This window comes from Benincasa hispida, chromosome 9 (assembly GCF_009727055.1).
Source record: "Benincasa hispida cultivar B227 chromosome 9, ASM972705v1, whole genome shotgun sequence".
NCBI classification, from domain to species: Eukaryota; Viridiplantae; Streptophyta; class Magnoliopsida; order Cucurbitales; family Cucurbitaceae; genus Benincasa; species Benincasa hispida.
The window spans coordinates 59,996,873-60,017,540 of NC_052357.1; the positions used below are offsets into that span (position 1 = coordinate 59,996,873).

The window sequence follows — 20,668 nt, forward strand, 5'->3', positions numbered from 1 at the left end:
TGAACTTGTTCTTTTTTCATAGACAAAAGTTGTTTATAAGCGGACTTAAAAAGATGACTTAGACTAAAATAAGTAGTCGGATTGTCTAGGTTAATGAACCCCTAAGTAGAACATTCAGTGGGAGGTACTTGGGGCATATGATACTTTATTTAAACCTTTCACGTTTCTCCTATATAGTCCACACCAGGAGATCTACCCTCGGCCTCGTGGCACCCTGGAAGTATCCCCCTAAAGGATGGTGTTTGGGTAGGTCAATATCATGGTTGATGGAGAGAGTGTTCATAGTAAGTGAGAGCGGAAAGTGCAACAACATATCCCTCGGTATCCCTCGTTGGATTGAATAAAGTTTNNNNACATCGCCTCGAGGCACCCTGGGAGTGTCCCCCTATAGGATGGCAGCTTTGCACGTTTTTTTATTTGATCTCCTGAAAGAGGATAAGGTTATTTAGTCTCTTGTCCTAATCTGCTTCTTCCCTACGGTGGGCTCATTAGGGCAGGACTTTGGCACCGAAAGCGAAGGGTCACACTTATGCGTAATTGTTAAAAGTTAACAGTTCTGGACCAAATAAATGATGGCTGTTAGGTTTAGTTCCAAGAGTGGTTCTGCCTAATGGTTGAGGAGGTCTCATGCCAGTGAAGGGGCATCTGATCACCCCATCGATGACGTTTGTCCTGCCTTGCTGAGGCATCATTGCAAAATAGAAGTTTAACACTTAGGGTACTTGGAAACTTTTTTGCAAAATTAATTGGTTAAAATATGGTGTGGCAAAATTTAATAAAACTTTTTTTCGTTATTCAGCAACAAGTTTTGAAAATGGCCACCACCACATTAGCTTTGCTTAATGCCGAGAAATTAATTGGCGATACTTTTTCAACATGGAAACACATGATCACGATAATCTTAATCATCGAGGATCTCATGTTTGCTCTTACGAAGGCATGTCTTCCTATTCCAGCTCCGAATGCTGCTCGAAATGTTCGGAAGGCATACGAACGATGGACACAAGTAAATAAGAAGGTCTGAGCCTATATCTTGGAAAGTCTTAATGACATCTTGGCCAAGAAGCATGAGCCCATGATCTCAGCGCGTGAGATCATGGAGTCCCTGTGGGGGATGTTTGGACAACCTTCTGAACAGCTCAAGCATGAGGCTCTTAAGTATATATTCAACTCCAAAATGGAAACAGACACCTCTGTTCGTGAACATGTGCTTAACACGATGGTCCAATTCAATGTGGCGGAGTTGAATGGGTCTACTATCGATGAGGGCAACCAGGTTAGCATAATCCTGCATTCTTTGCCGTAGAGCTTTCTGCACTTTGTTAGTAATGTGATTCTTAACAAAGTGAAATACACACTTACAACTCTCCTCAACGAGTTGCAGACCTACCAATCTTTACTGAAAATTAAGAAGAAGAAGAAGGCTGAGACAAATGTTGCTTCATCTTCAAGGACGTTCCATACAGGTTCGACCTCAGGAACGAAGTCTACACCTTCTACTTCTAACTCTACAAAGGGGAAGAAGAAGAAGGGTGGTAAGGGGAAAGGGAAGGTGTCTGTTAACCCGCCACCTATCGCCCCAAGAAGGCATTCGTCGCTGGTTGAAAAGGGAAAATGTTTCCACTGCAACCAGGATGGACATTGGAAGAGGAACTATCCTCACTGGCTGAAGGAAAGAAATGCCACCAAGGAAGATAAAGGTAAATATGATTTACTTGTACTTGAAACTTGCTTATGGGAGAATGATGATTCTACCTGGATAATTGATTCGGGTGCCACTAATCACGTTTGTTCTTATTTTAAAGGATTAGATCCTGGCGATAACTTGAGGCTAGTGAGATGATGATGCGAGTAGGCACCGGGCACATCGTCTCAATTGTGGCAGTGGGAGGGATCCAGTTATCTTTACAGAATAGGTTTCTTGTTTTACATGATGTATATATTGTTCCTGAACTTAAGAAGAACCTTATTTCTGTAAACTGTTTGTTGCAATGTAAGTACACTATTTCGTTTAATGTGGATAAAATGTTTATTCATAAAGATGGTGTTAATATTTATACAGCATATCTTGAAAGTAACTTGTATGTGCTAAGATCGTTAGCTATAATTTTCCTCCATAACAAAGAGGTTTAAAACTGTCATAATTCAATCTAAACGTCAACAAATTTCTCCAAAAGAAAATGCCCAACTTTGGCGCCTTCAATTAGGGCACATCAATCTCAATGGGATTGAGAGATTGATGAAGAATGGACTTCTAAGTGAATTAGAAGAAAATTCTTTATCAGTATGTGAATCTTTCCTTTAGGGTAAGATGACTAAACGACCTTTTACTGGAAAAGATTATCGAGCCAAAGAGCCTCTTGAGTTAGTACATTATGACCTTTGTGATTCTATGAATGTGCGAGCCCGAGGTGGCTATGAGTATTTTATCAGTTTTATTGATGATTACTCTAGGTATGGGTATGTTTATCTTATGCAACGGAAGTCTGAATCCTTTTAAAAAGTTCAAAGATTTCAAGGCTGAAGTTGAAAACGCATTGGATAGATGGATTAAAACACTTCAATCGAATCGAGGTGGAAAGTTTTTGGACTCGGCATTCAAAGACTATGTTATAGAACACGGAATCTTTTCCCAACTCCCAGTGTCGGGTACACCTCAGCAGAATGGTATAGCAGAGAGGAGAAATAGAATCTTGTTGGACATGGTTTGTTTGATGATGAGTTACGTTTCCTTACCAGACTCATTTTGGGATTTCACAGGAGGCTGCGGTATACATACTCAACTGTGTTCCTTCCAAGAGTGTTGCGAGAACACCTCTGGAGTTGTGGAACGGGCGTAAAGTTAGTTTACGTCACTTTCGCATTTAAGATTGCCCTACACATGTGCTTGAGGCAAATCCCAAGAAGTTGGAACCACGGTCGAGGTTATGCCTCTTTGTAGGCTACCCCAAAGGTATACGAGAGGGTTATTTTTATGATCCGTCGGAAAATAGGGTGTTTGTTTCCACAAACACTACTTTCCTAGAGGAGGATCATATTAAGGAGCATAGTCCACGAAGTAAAGTCGTGTTGCGTGAACTTTCCAATGAAGCTACTGAAACTTCAACAAAAGTTGTTGAAGAGCCTGCTTCATCAGCAAGAGTTATTGATGGTAGTTCATTTAGTAGGTCAGTTTTACCTCCAGTGGGAAGGTTGTGAACCCACCCATTCGTTATCTGGGTTTCACGGAAATCTTTGCATTATCAGAAGGATGGCGACATTGACGATTTGTTGTCTTATCAGAAGGAAAAGAAGGATGTTGACTGGGATGAATGGGTCAAGGCCATGGATCTCGAGATGGAGTTGTTGTACTTCAGCTCAATATGGGATCTTGTAGATCAGCCTAATGGGGTAAGACCTATAGGTTGTAAATGGATCTACAAGCGCAAACGGGGTGCTGATGGGAAGATACAGACCTTCAAGGCTCGACTTGTGGCAAAGGGTTATACCCAGGTAGAGGGAATCGACTATGAGAAGACTTTCTCATCTGTTGCCATGTTAAAGTCAATCCGCATCCTCCTGTCCATTGTAGCTTATTATAATTATGAGATATAGACGTCAAGACGGCCTTTCTAAATGGCAATCTTAAGTAGACCAGTTACATGGTGCAACCCGAGGGATTCATAGCCTAAGGCCAAGAGAAAAAGGTTTGCAAGCTGAATCGGTCTAGTTATGGTCTGAAATAGACGTCTAGATCTTGGAACATACGGTTTGATACTACGATCAAGTCGTATAGCTTTGACCAGAACGTTGATGAACCTTGTTTCTAAAGAAGATTGTCAACGCTTCAATAGTATTCTTAGTGTTGTATGTAGACGATATACTACTCATTGGGAGTGATGTAGGTCTACTGATTGCATTTAAGAACTAGCCAGCGACTCAATTCCAAATGAAAGATTTGAGAGAGACTCAGTTTGTTCTAGGTATACAGATCTTTCGGGATCGTAAGAACAAAGTCCTAGCACTGTCTCAGGCATCATACATTGATGTTGCTCAAGTACTCGATACAGGACTCCAAGAGGGGCCTACTGCCGTTCAGGCATGGAGTTACTTTGTCTAAGGACATGTGTTCTAAGACGCCACAAGAGGTTGAAAAGATGAGACGGGTCCCATGTGCATCTGTTGTTGGCAGTTTAATGTACGCGATGCTCTGTACTCGACCAGAAATCTACTACAGACCCTCTTAGTTATCACTCAAGACATGATCCACTTGTATGTCACCACATACATGCTTAAGTTACATACAGACAACCAGGGATTTAAGGTTTATTGGTTTGTGGTAAAGAAAATAAAACATTTAACTGAGCAAAATCAAGAAGTGAAGTAAAATATCATATATTATACATCACAAGCGTTCGTACAAACTACAGGACACGAGACTTTAGGGCATCAACCCCAACATTTACAACACTTATAAACATCTATAAAGCGAGTCATATTCCGTAGTGTCACCAAGATAAGATATCCCTTCTTTATCCTTATAGTTTAGACTATTTAGGTTATTACTTAAGGCATGATTCACTTGTATGTCTCACATACATGCTTAAGTTACATGAAATAACCACAAATCTTAGTTTATTGGATTTTAGTAAATGCAAATAAAATAACATTTATTTTATTAATAACAATGTGTTTACAAAATGTTTATAGATTTGAGACCACCGGGAGAATTAGGACACCAATCCCAACAAGTAGGAGTCCATAACTCATTCAGGATTCAAATTGAGTTACGTGGTAATCATTTGAAATATTAATCTCTTCAGTCAACGGCGCTATAATGAAAGACTATATATTTTGTGGTCTGGTCTTATACAATCTCATTACATAAGATACGACCACTCACATGTCTCCACATGAACGATTTGGATCAAAGCGTTCGTAATAATTACAAAGTTGGTCGTATCCATAGTGTTGTCAGGATAAGGCACCCAACTTTATCCATATACTATAGACCTTTTAGGTTACTACTTGAACATGATTCACTTGTATGTCAGCACATACTATTCAAGTTACATGAAAATAAACTTGGATCTTAGTTTATTGGATTTGAATTATGCAATTAAATAAACAACGATTATTTATTAAAGGTAAATAAAATTTGATTTATATAAAAAAAAAATTGCTTACAAATTTACAGACTACGAGTTTAGAACATAAATCCCAACAATCTTCCACTTGTCCTAAAGCTAGTGGATGTACAATACATGAAAGTAAAATACAATAAACTAAGGCAAACATTATACCTTATACATCTCCCACTTGTCCTAGACAAGGTGATGCATGTCCGGTAGACCCAGACCCTCTAGATGACCCTCAAACACTCTAGTGTGAGAGTCCTTATGTGGGATCAACAATGTTGTGCTCCAAAGCTATCCTCATGACAATCACATCTCCTCATTGCACAATCTTTCGTATTAGGTGATACTTCCTTTATGTGCTTGCCATGCTTATGGCTACGAGATTCTTTTGAATTTTCCACAGCACCACTATTATCACAATAAAAGGTTATAGGCAAGGACATATTTGGAACAACTTCCAAATCAGTCAAAAATTTCCTTAGCCATATAGCCTCTTTAGCATCTTCACAAATAACTACATACTTTGCCTCCATGGTAGAGTCAGCAATGTAACCTTATTTGATGCTTCACCAAACTATAGCTCCTTCATTAAGAGTGGACACTAATCGTGATGTGGATTTCTTGGAATCCTTATCAGTCTAGAAATCAGAGTCGCCAGTGTATTCTATAAGGATCAAATCCTTAGCACCATACACAAGGATATAATCCTTCGTTCTCCTATGATACTTGAGAATTTTCTTAATTGTCGTCCAGTGTTCATATCCTAGATTAGATGATATCTATTGAAAATTTCAACTGCATAGCATATGTCAAGCCTTGTACACAACATGACGTACATAAGTCTACCCATAGCTAATGCATAGGAAATATGTCTCATTTCCTCAACCTTTTAAGGAGGCTTAGGACATTTTTCCTTAGACAATATAATTCCATGCCTGAAAGGTAAGTTACCTTTTGTGGAATTTTTTGTCGAGTACTTGACAAGCATTTTGTTAATATAAGATGTTTGAGAGAAGGCTAGCGGTTTGTTCTTACGATTTCAAACAATTTGAATTTCAAGAACATATTTCGCTTTTCAAAACTTTCATTTGGAATTGTGCAAATAACCAGTTCTGAATGTCAATAAGAAATTCTACATCATTCCTAATGAATAAGATGTCATCTGCATATAAGACAAGAAAAGCAACGGTACCTTTATGCTTTTCTAGTAAACACAAGGCACATCAACATTTTGATCAAAGCCATAGGATTTGACTGCAGTGTCAAACCTTATATTCCAATATCTGGATTCTTGCTTCAATCCATAGATGGATCATTTCAGCTTGCAATTCTTTTTCTCTTGACCTTATTTTATGAATCCTTCTTATTGATTCAGGTAGATGCTCTCATCAAGATTATCATTTTGAAAGGCGGTTTTAACATCCATTTGTCATATTTCATAGTCATAATATGTGGCAATGGACAAAAGGATCTGGATAGACTTTAACATGGCAACAGAAGAGAATGTTTCTTCATAATCATCCCCCTCAACTTGGGTGTAACACTTTACCACCAGTCTATCCTTAAAGATTTGTACCTTTCCATCTACACCTCTTTTCCTATTATAGATCCACTTGAAACCTATAGGTTTTACTCCATCGGTTGGTCTACAAGATTCCAGAATGAAGCGGAGTACATGGACTCCATTTCAAGATCCATGGTTTTGACCCATCTTTGTCAATATCATTCATTACCTATTTAAAAAGGACAATGGATCCTCAATGTCATTATCAGATATGATGACTTGGACTTCTATTAAACCCATATATCGTGTAAGATGGGATATAACCCTCCCACTAGGACAAGGCTCTCTCAACTCTTTAGGAGGATTTTGACTAGATGTGATTAGGACATCAACAACTTATGTTAATGTACTAGCATTATCAACAACTCTTGTTAACGTACTATCTTTTCTGTTGGAAATTTCACTCAAAATCAATGTACTACATGGTTTGTGATTTCTCATATGATCTTCTTCTATGAATGTGGCATCTTTCAATACAAAAACCTTAATCCTTAGGATCATAAAAGAGACCACCTCTAGTCTCTTTATGATAGCCTATAAATAGGCATATCCTTGAATGAGGTTCCAATTTCTTTAGATACATCAATAGAACGTGTGGTGGACATCCCCAAATTATGAAATATCATAAACTACCTTTACAATTTTTCCACAACTCAAAAGGTGTTTCAGAAACACTTTTTGATGAAATGTTGTTCAAAATGTATACTACAGTCTCTACTGCATAACCCCAAAAAGAATCATGTAAATGAGCATAGTAATCTGTGTGACCAAACCATATCCAACAAGGTTCTATTTTCCTTTCTGATACATCATTCTCTTGAGGTCTACAGATGCGGGAGCGATTTATCACTTTACCCCAATTTTGTTACAGAAAAATTGCATAACAGAAATATAAAGAATTAGGCTAAACATGCTTTAAACGGTAATTAATTAGGGAAGATGAACTACAACACTTGTAGAACCAACTCTCAAAGACCTTTTCCCAATCTTCTAGATCCACTGCACGGTTAGATCAAAAGCAAGACACGACCACCAATCTTTTTTGCTATTCTCTTTGGAACAAGGACGCTTATGGGAGCTTTAGTTGTCTTGGAGAAGGGGAAGGCAAAACAAAACTCTTCTCTGTTCTTTTTTTTTTCACGTGAGGGTGAGAGTGAGATTTTGTATTATGCATTCTCTTAGTATTCTTGGGTTCAGAATAAAACATAAGGGGAGTTAAATCCCCTCACTCTACTAACCATTCCCCTACAATGCAGGGAAGTTGACTGATTAATTTATTTAATTTGAAACTTAAATTAAATCTAATTTAATTTTGTTGAAAAAAATAGCTTGTAACCCTAGGGGTATTTTAGTATTTGTGTGTACCCTAAGGCTTCCTACTAGTCTATTTATTTGGTCTATTCTCTTGTACTTTGATTATTAGAATCAATAATAAAAATCAATGTCTATCGTGGTTTTTCTCTCTATACTAGGGTTTCCACATAACTGTTTTTGTTATTTTCTTCCTTACTAGGGTTTCCACATAACTATTTTTGTTATTCTCTTCCCTACTCTTTTATTTTTAACATGGTATCAGAGCATGGAGATGAAAACCTAGCCACCATTGAGGAAAATCCAACATGAAAATCCCAAACCAATAACCCAGATATAATCAGTATTATCCAAGCCATTGACAGGTACTTCCAATCTCTTCTTCCCCACTTTCATGAAAACTAGCCACCGCCGCCCTACCCACCGCCAGCCGACTCCTTCGCAGATGGACTGACCAGCTTACAGACCCAGCAACCCCCGACCAGCGAACTAGCAGCTACCCATCTAGTTCGATCGCGCGCAGACGAAGACGACCAGCTCACAGGTACCCATCTGGTTCGGTTGCGCACAAACGAAGATGACAGCGATCGGCCGAACAAAGTCGAGATCTTTCCGGCCGCCCTCAAACACTGTTGAACAACTCCGACCATCCCCGATCTGTGATGCCTAGGCGCGTAGACGAAGACAACCAGCGACCGGCTGAACGAAGTCAGATCTGTCCGGCCGCTCTCAGACACCGCCGAACGACTCCGACCAACCCCGATCTATGATGCCCAGTGTTGACCGGTCCAGATCTGTGATGCCCAGCGCTGACCAGTCCAGATCGACCGTGCCCAGCAGTTCCTGTATGTTGCCGTTGTCGCCGATTTTCTCTCTCAGATCGGCGTCTCATCTCAGCCACTGCCGCACCAAAAGACAGATGGAAGAAGTGTGGGTGTTTTCCAGGCGAGTATGAGCAACCGAATGGAGTAATTTTCGCTGATCATGGATGAGTTTGGAGGGGGAGATTCTTCTTCATACCACCAGGACTTGGAATCGACATCCAAGATCCAACCAGATCTTGTCTCTTTTCCAGTTGCGCCCAATCATGGTGACTCGACACAATACCCAGATTGAAACCCGGTAAATTCTTTCCCTATTTTACCCACTACAAATATCCTGTATGGTTTTTCCTCAGCTGACAGTACCACCAGCCTGAGTACAATTGGAATCAGTATTATCGCCTAGTCAGGCAATATACAGTCTTTTGGTCTTGATAGTGTGAACGGTAAAAAACCTTGGATTGTTGACTTAGAGGCGACGAATCATCTTACTGGTACCTCTGATCAGTTTCTCTCATATTATCCAAGTGCTGGTAACGAACAAATTAGGATTACAGATGGGTCGTTCGCACCTGTTGCAGGAAAAGGAGATTTATCTCCATTTGAGGGTTTGGTTTTGCGGGACGTTTTACATGTTCCTAAAATTTCATATAATTTGTTATCCATCAGTAAGATTATAAGAGATCTGAATTATCAGACAGTTTTTTCACCCGACTCTGTTTAATTTCAGGATCTAAGCTCGGGGACGATGATTGGCACTGTCCGGCACGATAGGGGACTCTACTTCCCAACTGATAATGCTTCCTCTAGGAATGATTATAGGACTAGCCTTGTCTTCTTAAATTTTTCTACCTCTGAGACATTCTCTCCCGTAGCTAAACTCAATACTATCCGAGTATTGCTATCAGTTGCAGTTAACAAAGATTGGCCTCTACATCAATTGGATGTAAAGAATGTCTTTCTCAATGGAGAACTTGAGAAGGAACATGAATCCTCCTCTCGGATTTGAAGTTCAGTTCAAACAGCGAGTCTTCCAGTTGAGAAAGTAGCTATATGGGTTGAAACAATCTCCGAGAGCCTGGTTTGACAGATTTTCCACCTTTGTCAAAGGACAAAGGTATACCCAAGGGCACTCAGATCATACACTTTTTACAAAGAAGTCAACTTCAGGGAAGGTAGCAGTCCTCATTGTGTATGTTGACGATATTGTGCTCTCCGGTGATGATGATGATGAAATTGTGAAACTCAAAGCAAAGATGGCCAAATAGTTTGAAATTAAAGACCTTAGGAAGTTAAGATACTTTCTCGGAATGGAAGTAGCCCAGTCTAGGGACGGAATCTCAGTGTCCCAACGGAAATACACGATTGATCTTCTAACGGAAATAGGAATGACTGGGTGCAAACCTGCTGACACCCCAGTTGAATATAATTTAAAGCTCAGCAATATTAGTAACAGTTTTCTGGTCAATAAAGAAAGGTATCGGCGGTTAGTTGGGAAATTGATATACTTATCTCAGACTTGATATTTCATACGCAGTGAGTATCGTCAGTCAGTTTATGCAAGCTTCTTGTGAAGAACACATGATAGCAGTTGAACGCATCCTACGATATCTGAAAGATACACCAAGTAAATGGTTAATGTTTAAGAAGTCTGATAAATGTTGCATTGAAGCCTACACTGATTTTGATTTGGCAGGATCTGTTGTTGTTAGAAAATCAACATCAGGGTATTGCACCTTTGTTTGGGGTAATCTTATGACCTGGAAGAGCAAGAAACAGGGAGTTGTGGCCAGAAGTAGTGCAGAAGCTGAGTATCGGACCATGAGTTTAGGGATATGTGAAGAAATCTGGTTGATGAAAGAGTTGTTAGATCTTCATCAAGACAATGAGCTCCTAATGAAACTATTTTGTGACAATAAGGCAGCAATAAGTATTGCAAATAATCTTGTTCAGCATGACAGAACAAAACACGTTGAGATCGACCAGCACTTCATCAAGGAAAGACTTGAGAACGGAAGTATATGCATTTCTTATGTTCCCTCAAATCAGCAAATTGCAGATGTGCTCACAAAAGGGTTACTGAGACAAAGCTTTGATTACTGTGTTAGCAAGTTGGGTCTTATTGATATTTACGCCCCAACTTGAGGGGGAGTGTTGAAAAAAACAGCTTGTAACCCTAGAGGTATTTTAGTAATTGTGTGTATCCTAGGGCTTCCCACTAGTCTATTTATTTGACCTATTCTCTTGTACTTTGATTATTAGAATCAATAATAAAAACCAGTGTCTATCGTGGTTTTTCTCCCTGTACTAGGGTTTCCACGTAACTGTTTTTGTTATTCTCTTCCCTACGCTTTTATTTTTAACAAATTTAAATAAATTAAATAATTAATTAATCAAATTAACATTTATTAATTTATTTAGTTTAAATTTCAAATTAATTAATTAATTAATCAATCAATCAAATTAACATTTATTTATTTTTTTAATTAAATATAAATTATTTAATTAATTTAATATTCGAATCATATTCAAATGTCTTTCTCTCTCATAACCTATAGTTTAATATGAATCTTATTTACATTAAGTTTACTATATAGATTTAATATGAACCAATTCATGTTATTTAATATTTGAACCTTCAATATTATTCTCCCATATATATAGTTTTAAATTTGAATCTAATTTAAATAAACTATATATTATAATTTATCCATATACATTATATTAAATGATATCATATACAATAAATTTCCTTAAACAATAACTTGAACACTTCAAATTTACATCACCTAAATCCTGATTTGATCTTGTTGTGAGCTAGCAGAGGCACCTTATGGTCCTACAATTATAAGTTCCAATGATATGAGATTAATTAATTATACTCTTTAATTAAATTAATCAACATTCATTAAATATGGGACACTCTACTATAGACCCAAAGATGTACTCTTATGAACGGTAGAATATTTATGTTTCTGTTGATTTTTAACCATTTCTTGTAAGTAAATCTTTCACAGGTTGTCCATAACTACAACTAGGTCAAATTACCGATTTACTCTTGTAGTTACTTCTTGCTCTTTAAGTACCATTGATCCTCTAATGAATAATATGTTTATGGTCCAACCATAAACAAAGTCTCGCTCGAGCCAGTGAAAGGGTTGAAGCCTCATTGTTCAAGTCTCGGAGTCAGCACTTAAAGAAACAACCTATCTACATACCCTAAATGAGGGAATGAGTAAATTTCATCTTGTGATGCTATGTTCCCAGCTCCCCACTCGGTATTGTTTACAAGATGGTAGGTTTATGGAATCGAAAACTAGGGTCACTCTCACCCATACAGATCAAAGGATGACTCTCATGAGCAGGAGTCCATAACTCACTTAGGATTCATATTGAGTTACATGATAATCATTTGAAATACTAATCTCTTCATTTAACAGTGTTATAACGAGAGACTATATATTTCGTCGTCTGGTCTTATACAATCTTATTGCATAGGATACCTCCACTCACATGACTCCAAGTTTTATTACTTCTTCGACAGTCTATGGTTACACTTAGACCATATTTATTCATTTTCATCACTCATACACATTTGGTCAATCGGATATGAGGGATTGAATTCATTAGAAGAATTTGAGCCCTCAGACTTACATATGACTCATTTAATCCATAAAAAAAATCATTATGAATTTTGAATAATCACGGAGATTTTGCCAAATAGTCTTCAATTTAGTATAATATGCTTCAACCGAAAGTGTACCTTGATTTGTAGTGACTAACTATTTGCAAAGTTGATAAAGATGTAGACTATTGCTCTATCTAAAACGATCCTTGAGTTCATCTCAAACGAACTTTGCAGATCCAGAGTAGATAATACTTATGGAAATTTCTTTCGAAACAGAATTCGTGATCCATAAAGTAATCACTATCGTTGTTACATTTCCATGCAACAGATAAAATTTTCTCTCTAGGACTTGGTTTTACGATCGTTCTATCTACTAATCCTTCTTTATTCTTTCCAGATAAAGCGAATGTCATCACTCTACTCCTTGATCCATACTTGCTTGCTCCATGATCCATCCTTCTCTCACGGCACCGCCCAGACCTCTGTTTCCGTTCAACACCTGCCTCCTCCGTTCGACGTTTACGTGACTCGAACGTTTCTCTGTTCAGCATTCGCAGGACTCAGTGCCGCCCCAAGCCAATCGGCACCTTCACGCACGGGCTCCCAACTGTGACTCGAGGCTGCCGTTCGGCCACCCACGTGCAGATCCATTCCTGTCGCCGCGCCTAACCACGAACCAATGCACCGTCGCTCACCACTGCCCCGATCCTTGCCAGAATCTTGAGAAAAATCTTGAGTAAGACTTAATTTCCTTGGAATTTGGGAGGTGTAATTCACCCATTTGATTTTGAATTAAATTAGTAATCTCTCTTTGGTTTGAAACTTAGATTCAAGATTTGGAAATTTTTAGGTGTTGACCATCAAGATAGAGACCATTTGTTTTGCAGAAAATTGTTAAAGTTTGATAAGTTTTGGGTAAGTTGTTGGATGGTTATTCTTTTGGGTTGAGAGTAATAGTGGAAAATTTAAGTTATTGATTTTGGATTTAATTCATGTTCAGGTTGGCAAATTGAATTGAATTTTGGAATTTGTTTTGGACCAAGCCAAAACTTTGAGTTGATTCAAGTTTATTAAAGAAATTTTAAGGAGATTATTTACGTGGACCATTTTTTTTAAACTAATTTGAGGTAAATGGTACCATTACCGGTGTCGTCATACCAGGCGGCCTAGATTAGATTTATAAAGTTAATTAATGGACTTTAGAAGCATGATTTTGTCTTTGTGATATACTTGTTGCATGACAGATTTGAGTATTATGAGCGTGTTTGAACTTCCATGTTATGCTATGATCTGTGCGGTGGGAATAATACTGAAATTATGTATGTGATGCATGATTAGACCAATAGGGCAGTTTACCGTCTCACCTCGATGCATGTTTTATTTCAGGGGATCGACGGGTCTAGTTTCATGTCTTGACGGTGTTCCTTCAAGCCACTAGACATGCGTGAGCCAACGGGTTCATTTGCATGTTATGATTTGGTGAACCAACAGCATCACTTTCATGTATATTTCTATGTTTTGACGGTGTGCCATCAGGCCACTAGACATGCGAGTCAAGGCAAAACAATATGTCCTTTGGTTGGTTTTTTTTTTTTTTTTTTTTGAAACAGTTATAGTTGTTTGAACTACGGGTTCCGCATTTGAACTTATATGTCTTCTCATGTTTTGTTTTGTTTTTAGTTTTCTTTTCACAAACCTTCCTTGACTGGATCTAAGGTTTAAGTTAATATTTTTCCTCTGCTTTTTAATTAAATTTCTATCTTCATGTTAAGGGGTACCCTGATGAGATCTTGAGTTAAAATCCAGATAGTTTCTTTATACACTTAGGCAGTCCAAAATTCTATTATTTTATTTCATTTATTTCTTTTTCCTCAATGTGGCATTTATGCATGCATGTAGTAACGATCCCCTTTTTAGGTGTCCTAAGAAGTCGGGTTGTTACACAACAGCTGTATAACAAAAACCCTAGTTGGTCCAGAGGGATGGTGGAGGTGAATGATTGAAATGAGCTTAGATTGACGAAGAATAAGTGCTAGAGTTGCTAGGGTTTATGGAAATCATAGTCGTGAACGAAAGAAGAAGACGAAAATGAAAATGAAAAACACAGAAAGATTGAGTAAAATTACCACTCAGATACCATATCATGATAATTGAGAGGGAAAATGAAAATTCATGTTATTCCACAAAAGAGAAATCCTCTCTTGAATATAGATACATGTGCACGGCACGAAATAATAGAAATTAAATGGATATTAATAGAATACGGGAGAAATATATAACAAAATACATATATTGTAATAAGTTCCAACCTTAGACTTTTACGTCATAGATATTTGCTTCGAGTTATTTAAGCTTAGTTGACAACTAACCACTTCATTCAACATCGTACCTTGTCAATTTTGCGAAGGGGAGGTGTGGTAAGGATAATTACCACTTTTATATAAGAATATAACAATAGTAACGAACTGATGGTGGATCATCAATCACAATTTACACAAACTAAACCCAAATGTATATATAACCTTTCCCGTGGTAACCAAACTTCTAGAACAGATGTTACAAACTGCACCAATTTCAGTAGCGATGCTACTCACGAAACTCAAAGAACCGAAAAGAACATGAATCATATATACTCAGTAAAATATTGGTCCACTAATCAAACCCAAATTCATCCTTCAGATCTAATGCTAGTCATAATGTCGGTCTTTGAGGCTGTGATCACTTCAAAAAATGTTGATCACAAGGAAGCCCCAAATTCACCATCTATCTTTGCCACTTTCTCTCTGAAAATTAAAATAAAAGGCATAACCAGTAAGCAAAACAAATATATAAATATGTTTTTTGGGGAAACGAAAATTTTAACAAGAACGTTTACCATTTCCCTTTCCGTTCTTCTGTGCTTGAGAAGTTGATCTTTGGATTCGTGGGGAACCCTGCCTTCCATTGGCACCAGGTAATGAATGCCTTTTCTTGATGTAGATTTCTGCATCTTGGACATCTGGACTGGATCTTGGAGAATTGTTTAAATGCACCTTAGCTCTGGCAGACTCTGTAGCTCGCATGAAATGAGGGAGAGATTGATTGCAACTGCTTTCTCTCGACTCTTCTTCAAGATGATCAGATCTTGCTGAGCCAAAAGAATTGCGTCTCTTTTCAATCTTCTCATCTTTAGGAAAAGGTTCCAAATGATTTGGCGAGTCAACATTGCGATGGAGATTTGAGGGTGATTTCTTACTAGCAGTTAGTGACTTGCGCTTGTGGTTGCTTCTGCTCGCATCAGTTTTTCTCTTATTAGATTTTATTGAGATCTGACTGGGAGGTGTTCCTTGGGATTCAAGATGAGTGACATGGCTTCTTGGAGAGGCTGATGGGGACAACCTGTAATTACCTGTTTCAGCATCCTGTTTTCTCTGCAGATCAGATGCATTTACGTCCGGCTTCAATTCATTTTGAGTAGACTTCACAGTTATTTTGTTGATGAATTCGCCAGAGACAACACTAGACTTTTCTGGAGACGCCAAAAGAGGTTGATATAAGTTTGACACTAGACTGGAGGGAGCACTACCCACGTCAATTTCTGTGCTCTTATTACTGCTACGGTCATGGACACATATCTCAGTTACATTGGTTTCATGCTCATATTCTAAGGCTCCAGCTTCGGATAAATCGGGTGAATCAAGAGTAGAGGTAATAGAAAGTTCAGTCCCACAGTCAGAGCCACCAATTCGAACCGTCCTGGATCCATTTGTGATGAAGTCTTCTGTAGTGGACAACTCCTCCGTCCTTAGAGCAGTACCTGAAGCAGATGACATAGCACCAATACGAGACTCTGCCCCAGTTTCTTGATATGATGAACTGATTGATCTACCTGAACTTTCCATCGAACTCAATTCTTGAAATTTGGACTGTGCAGCAATGAAAGCTGGATTACTTGCCCTCCTCGAACCAAAGATAGTCTTTTTCTCCTTCACCTCTGGTTGATTTGAGGAAAACATCCCAGTCGATGTTTTGTTTTGCTGGATTTCTGTTCCAAGCTTCTCTGTATGAGTGTTATACTGCAACTGAGAATCTGCGACCAATTGCATCCTCTGATCTAAGGGAGAATTTGCCTCCATCAAGGTCTCTTTCACATTCCAGACATCTGTATCCTCCTCAACCCATGCCTGCTCCAAACCCTCCGTCTTGGAAGAGGTAAGTTGACATGGCTGAAACTCTGCACTGTCCATATCATAAGTAATCAAGTTATCTTCACTTTCAGAATGCACAACTGATTCCCCAACGCAGGTTCTTGAAACAGCTGACTTGCAAAAAACATTAGAGTCAATCCCAGCACTAACTTCAGACGCACAAAGTGTTTTTTTCTTTTCCTTTCCTTGCTCCCCCGTCATGAACTCTGCTTCCCTCATCTCCAGAACATCGACTGATGAAAAAGACGTCCATCTCTCCAACCATTTCCAAGTAGTCTCAGATTTAGAATGTTGGTAACTAATGTTGATAGGTCCGGTGGTTGATGTAGACTCCAGCAGCTTCAAATAAAATAAAAACCAGTTTTATAAGATATAAATATATGTAATTGTTATGGTGCTTAATTCTTAACAAATCACAGGATAACAGAATAAAACCTGTCGAACAAAGCTGTTGCCAAGTAATTTCTCAATTGAAACGTAAGTCTCACTTGATTTCCTCAACTTTTCCTTCTCCTGAAATACAAGATACAAAATAAAGAGGAGGTAGCATGAATATTTCTTTCGTTATCATCGCTCTCATGCATAATTGGATTGGTAATTTGAAGCCATGAACAGTATGCATATTTTTTTAAAGTCAAAATCAAATCTGGGTTAAGTTGTGTTACCAAGGCCTTATATCTATTGCTGTCCACGTCCTGTTCTTCAGAATTTGACTGTTCAAGTGCCAAATGGGTAAAACGTGCACGCACAAGAGCTTGGAATTTGATGATGGCCTGAATACAGCGAAGAGTTTCAACAGCATGTTTCCTGACCAAGCGCCCACGGATAGCAGCTTGCAACTTAACCACATTCTTAAGCTTCAGAAGCTCTCCTCGGGCCTGCAAAAGAAGTTCACATAAATGAAGGGACAAGGATGGGGATCGGTCATAATATCTGATCTGAACATTTCAATAGAACATACCAACCACCCTCTGACAACAGTCTGGATGATAATAACGCTGCGTTCCTCAATATCAACGTCAACTTTACTCTCCTTTTGAATGACATCAACAACTTCAGATTCCTTGAGATTTTCAGTACTCTGTAATTGAGGTTTCTCGCTTGCGCACTGCAAAACAGGATCTTTTTCTATTATAGAACCGTTAGTTGGTGGCTGGAAGTTAATGTTAGCAGTATCGAAGCTCTCTTTATTTCCAGGAGAAGCGATTTCAGCTATCACAGTGTTGCTTAGCACTCGTTGCCGGCTAGATCTCTTTCGAAAACTCCAACCTTGTTTGTCATTCAAACGCTTGCTCTGGATAAATTTAAATTGGATCATATTATATGAAACACAAATGCAACATAAAAATGACTAAAATACACATTCCGTATCTTGATCCAATCGCGCATAACAAGAAATGAACCAAAACTTGGAACAATAGCACTTTTAACACTACAGAAAGGCATAATCTCACAAAGATGCATTGAGAAAAGGACAGTAAAGCGATAGAAGGTAATCGAATCCGTAATGCAGCACAATTCTCATAAAATGCTTAGCAAGTCTCCACTATAATTCATTTCTTAATTCCAATTATTTGATAAGCGAGAAACAAACTAGATCATTATCGCTAGATTTTAGCAGAACACAAATTCTAGAAACATCAAATATTGCTTATTCAGTAAACCCGCCGAAACAAGTACATTGCTCACTTCCACTAAGTAGAGACTAAATTTGAGCATTAAACGCCAGTTCAACCAAAGAGATACATTCATAATAAGCAGAAAACTAAAAGAAAAGCAAAAGCTGAGAAAGCAAACGAAGAAAAGCCAAAATTCCGAAGAGCCAATGAGATAGATACCTCAGGAATATCATTATCAATGTCATCTTTCTCCCTCGAATCACCACCGCACGCGATTATCTTAAAGCACGAAGTAGACTTCCCCATAGCTACAAACCTTTCACCGACTGTTTCACAGATCTAGGAGACCAAAAACAAAACCCTCCAGCACTAGACTAGCATCGGGAGCACCAAAAAGAGGCCACACAGAGGAATCCGGAACTCAAAAACCACTAAAACTCAACAAAATTTAGCTATTTGAAATCCGTTTCAGCAAAAGAACGAGAGGGAGTGGGGAGGCCGAGGGAGAAAGGCTTCTGCAGTTCTGCTCCTTTCAAGTATTGCAGATAAAAATAATAATAAAATATTTCAATTCCCCAATTTCTCGACAATTACTCGCGATAAATTACGTTTACTAAGTCAATATCGTTTTAATTAATTTAAATAAAGATATCATGTGGTTAAAAATATGGGCCACCGGCAAAGCGATAGAAGGTAATCGAAACCCCTTCCCCTATATATATTTTTCAATCTGTTTCACTGTTCAATTATATAATAAAATTATTGCTTCTATAATTTCAGCAATAATAAAATCAAATAATGAAGTCAATTAAATAATATGCCCAAAATAGAGAAAGGAAAAAGATATTAGATGGGACGGAAAATTTCTAGATTAATGTCACTAATTTCGTATAATGATTTACACATTTTAAATTTTGAGATGATTATTATAAAATAAATAATATAGTTAAAATAAGAGTGGAAACTGGAAATAGTATAAAACTATTGGATATTAATACTGAGATTGAGGCCAATTATTTTACTGCCACATGTGTGAGATGGGAAGATTGGAAATTCAGGAGACAGAAAATGTGTGACAGGGTAATATGGACAAAGACAGTGTGACATGATAATTAAATTAAATTGGAGGCTACGGATGTAGCTCAACTTGGAGACCATTTTTTTTTTAAAATAAAAAAAGGTCTAATTTTAGATCAATGAAATTTTATGATATAGTTATTTTGATTCATATAACTTGCTCCAACCTCGCAAATTAACCATATATAGTTTGAAGATTCACCCAACATTTCCATGTAAATGGAAGATATGCTTCATATTCAATACTACCACGCTACAAGGTTGGTTCATGTAGTCTGCCTGAACCATATGGATAAAATTTAAAATTTGTATAACTAAAGATACTATATTGAAATTAAGTTCAAACCATAAACACCAAATCGAAACATCTAAAATTATTGGGAATAAATTAAAATTAAACTCAAATTTTAAGGATCAAATTAAAAATATATATAATTATGCGGACTTGAACTTCAAGTGATATATATATATATATATCATAATTCATAACACAACAGGAATTATAGTAGCATTGGAAACTAAAATTATATGAAATTAAAGGTCTGCTTGGATTGACTTAGAAAAAAATATTTTTCAAAAATTTATTTTCATTTGATAAAAACACTTATATGTTTGACAACTTTTTTCAAATTTATTTTTATATATAAATTTGTTGGTTTGTTATATACTAATAGTGCTTTCACTAATGTCAAATTACTATAAAATGGAACTAACAATTTAAAATAATGGTGGTCGGTGGTGGTCGCGGAGAGCAATAGTAGCCATGGGAACATAATGGAAGTATGGTAGACGACTTTTGGAGAGTTTTAGTCATTATAAGAATTGGACAAATTAAGGAGAGATTAACTATTAAACATTTGAAAATCATTTTTAAAAAAAATATTTTCAAGTGTTTATCTTAAGCGAATTTATTTTATAAATTCATTTTTTTTAATTCATTTTAAGTAGTTGTCAAATACTTAAATTTTTTCAAAATGACTTATTTTTTAAATTAAACGGTTGAAATGGTGTTCTTCTATTCGTCATTTCCTATTTGGATGAAATAACAATTATGAGTTTCTGGTAGGGCACCTCTTCGTTCTTGCAACTACTCACCTACCTCAATAGCAGGTAATAACCCACACATATACATGTGATGACACTAATGGCCATAGTATCCAACCATAATATTTCTAGGTTTTTTCTATAATAATAAAAGTGACTGACACAGTTTATGTTAAATTGAAATTTGAGTTTTTTAAACATACCAAAAATCTCAACACAAATCATTTGCACTCGAAAAATGAAACTAAATTTTTTAGTTCAACAATATACAAATTGTAGTATTTGAATTCTGACCTCTTG

General features: G+C 37.3%; 1 protein-coding gene across 1 annotated transcript; it reads right to left on the reverse strand.

Annotated features, from left to right (window-relative positions):
• Positions 1–14,838: 14,838 nt before the first annotated feature.
• On the reverse strand, positions 14,839–18,793 carry LOC120086179 (protein IQ-DOMAIN 32-like). The gene is made up of 6 exons (XM_039042691.1): positions 18,467–18,793; positions 17,590–17,922; positions 17,294–17,506; positions 17,064–17,141; positions 15,317–16,967; positions 14,839–15,224 (listed from the first exon to the last, which is right to left on the reverse strand). Exons 1-6 carry the CDS (start codon positions 18,551–18,553, stop codon positions 15,205–15,207), a joined length of 2,382 nt encoding a protein of 793 aa, XP_038898619.1. The 5' UTR covers positions 18,554–18,793; the 3' UTR covers positions 14,839–15,204.
• Between the last annotated feature and the right edge of the window lie 1,875 nt (positions 18,794–20,668).